General features: G+C 34.4%; 1 protein-coding gene across 1 annotated transcript; it reads right to left on the reverse strand.

Annotated features, from left to right (window-relative positions):
- Positions 1-656: 656 nt before the first annotated feature.
- On the reverse strand, positions 657-1650 carry LOC124087120 (taste receptor type 2 member 43-like). The gene is given in 1 exon segment (XM_046435842.1): positions 657-1650. A coding segment is annotated over 1 exon segment (942 nt). The 5' UTR covers positions 1599-1650.
- Between the last annotated feature and the right edge of the window lie 1377 nt (positions 1651-3027).

Genomic DNA, 3027 nt, shown 5'->3' on the forward strand with positions numbered 1-3027 from the left:
AATCTATTTTTTGTACAATTATGGTATTCATGCTAAATCTACTCAACAGATGTTTGTTAGTCTTGAATATTATTGTGTGAATGTTTTATAATAATTGTTTATTCTATTAAACATGAAATAAGAATCTTGGAAAAAATAAACTTACCTCAAAATGTACATCTTTGATAAGTGATTTAGAATTCAATGTTTTGCCATCCAAAACAGTTGGAGGTTCAAACACTGAAATCTAATACACTTTGATACATATATGCTGTACAAGGAACCATGGAAAACAAAAATTTCCTGAAATAATCTGACAGTTCTACGTAGTGCATAAATACAAATCATAAATTCTTCAAATGGAGGATAAAATAGAATGTGCATGTCAAATACACATGGTTTCATGATTCTGACATATATTTTGTATCCTGTCATATTTTGTATAATTAATTTATTTGCAAAATAAAATATTAAGGGTATGTTATTAACAAGCATCCTCATATTTTTCATACATACACACAAACAAACAGACAAGCTCATATCTTTTTATTTAATAAGCATAGGTAAAAGGCTTTCTAGGCATATCTTCAGAAATTTCTCAAATATATGTACACTATGAAAAAGTGGTAAGAAGCGTAAAATGTTGCAGATTCCATCAGTTTGAAACCTGCCAGAAGTCACATGATGTCACTGTTATTGATCTGTGGACTTGGTGGTTTCCGTTCTTTCAGACACCATCTTGCCTGCCACAAAACTGACACAAAGGCCTCTTTCAGCTTCCTGTTTCCCCAAATCAAGACAAATGAATGGCTTGAAGGATAAAGCAGGCCAGCAGCCTGGCACAGTAGCGTGACAGGCTTCTTAGAACTCCAACCTGATATAGTTAAGGACACAAAGTACACAGCAAGTAACAAGAGAAAGGAGATCACCGTTTGTAGGGCCCTCACGTGGACCTTGGTGCTCAGGTCTTGGGATCCTTTGCCGTGGAGCCGCATCTTCCTGAGATGTTTACACAGGGAGTAGATTAACAGCAGAACACATATGAAGGATATAAAAAAGGGCATGGAGTTCAGTAGAGTGAATGCAGTCATATTTTAAAAGTTTGTGATGTCCTTCAGTTTAGTATTCTGAGTCACATTCTCTATGTTTTCATTCATCTGCATTGTCTTCAAAATGCTTGCTATCACAAGATGAGAAAACAAAAGTATTAAAGTCCCCAACATTATCACAAGAATGACACTCCTCTCTCTCTTCTTTAGGTGAAGAAAAATAAAGTTGGAGAAATTGGCTACCTTGAGCAAATAAAATATGCTGAGGCTGGTAGCAAGCCAGGTGCTAAAATGGTTGGTTACTGCCCAGGCAATATGTATAATAATTTCTGTTTGCTTTCTGTATATATCTGGATTGAGCACAGTAAAATACCAATTTATTGATATTACCCATAACAAACCAATTCTGGAGACAGCCAGAGCAGAGAGAATTCCATCAGCTGAGGAGATCCTTTGTCTGTTGATCAAGTCAATGCAGTTCACCAGGGCTATGAAGACATTGGCAAAATTTCCAATGACAAATTCTACTATTATGAGAATGGAAGCAATGTTTGCTAGTACATTAATCATGTTGAAACCAGAGGGGAAAAAAGGAAAAAGAAGACAGGCCTAGGATCACTAGATGTGATTCCTTTAATGTACTGAGCTTAAATTCTATGTGCGCTTGCTTTCTGAGTGCACAGTGATGTTCAGATTTCTTTTAAATTCTGAGACCAATGTCAACGAAAATCACCACAGTGCTTATGGAAGAATTCAGTCCTTTTTATGGAAAACAGTGCACTCCTATAATTGTTCAAATTAATTCTGACTCATATACTTTATGTCCCTCCCATACCCTGGTATATTTCATAGCTGACATTAGGGTGAAAGCTACATTCTCATTTGCTAGCAGGCAAATAAAGACATATTCTGTTTCATCGTTTTGCAATTTTTTCCTTGTTTAACCTCCTCATAATTTGTGTTCAGAAACTTCAGGTTTTTTTGTTAATAAAATTTTAAAATTTAATATTTAGAACATATAGTGAATATTCAAATTGTTGGATAAAGCTTGGTCATGACTAGAATTATCACCTCTCTATATTTTTTTGAGAGAGAGAGAGAGAGAAAAAAAAAACTTTTAATATTTAATTTTTTTTTTTAGTTTTCGGCGGACACAACATCATTGTATGTGGTGCTGAGGATAGAACCCGGGCCGCACGCACACCAGGCGAGTGCACTACCGCTTGAGCCAAATCCCCAGCCCCAATATATTTTTTAATATCAGATTTATGTAGAAAGAATCCAAATTTTTCCTATAAAAAGCACCCCAGTTTTTCTTATAAACTCCAGGAAAGTCCATACAGCTTAAAATCTGGTAGTTCATACATAATACCTATGTGTAATTATTATTTATAAGCAAGTGCACACATGTGCCCACATGTATGTGTGCGCACACACACACACATACACACACACATATCTCACATAATTGGAAGAAATTGTTGTCCTATAATCCCAAAATGAGAAATAGATTTCAGGGACATCATCTAGGTTTAAATAGCTCTTTTTTCCTCATTAGGCTTTCATCCATTGTTAATATTTTTCAGACATATTTCTCATACATAGACCTTTGTTAAAGTTACCCCCTTGGGTCAATCCAATACTTAAATATTTATTATTGAATTAAAATAGTCTGCAATTTTCTAAATATGTCTTGGTCACTTAAAATAGCATGTGTTTTCCACTGGGGAATCTAAACATCTTCACATGTAAACATTCCATTTTATTTTTCTCTACTTAATTCATTTTTCATGACTTCATTTTTTAAGATTAGTAATGTTAAAATTAGACTGGAATTTGGATTTTACTCCTTTTCAGTTTTATGGTATAATTGTTTTTATAGGAGAGGATTTTGGAGTCAGACTGTCAGGACAGAAACAGATTCTTTGCTTTGTACAGTTCTGATGTTAGACTCTGCTTTACAATTACTCTCTTCTTTAGTATAACCATCAGTAAGATG

The sequence above is a fragment of the Marmota monax genome, unplaced genomic scaffold, assembly GCF_021218885.2.
Source record: "Marmota monax isolate L192 unplaced genomic scaffold, Marmota_monax_Labrador192_F-V1.1 WCK01_AAM20220418_F8-fsc00012, whole genome shotgun sequence".
NCBI classification, from domain to species: Eukaryota; Metazoa; Chordata; class Mammalia; order Rodentia; family Sciuridae; genus Marmota; species Marmota monax.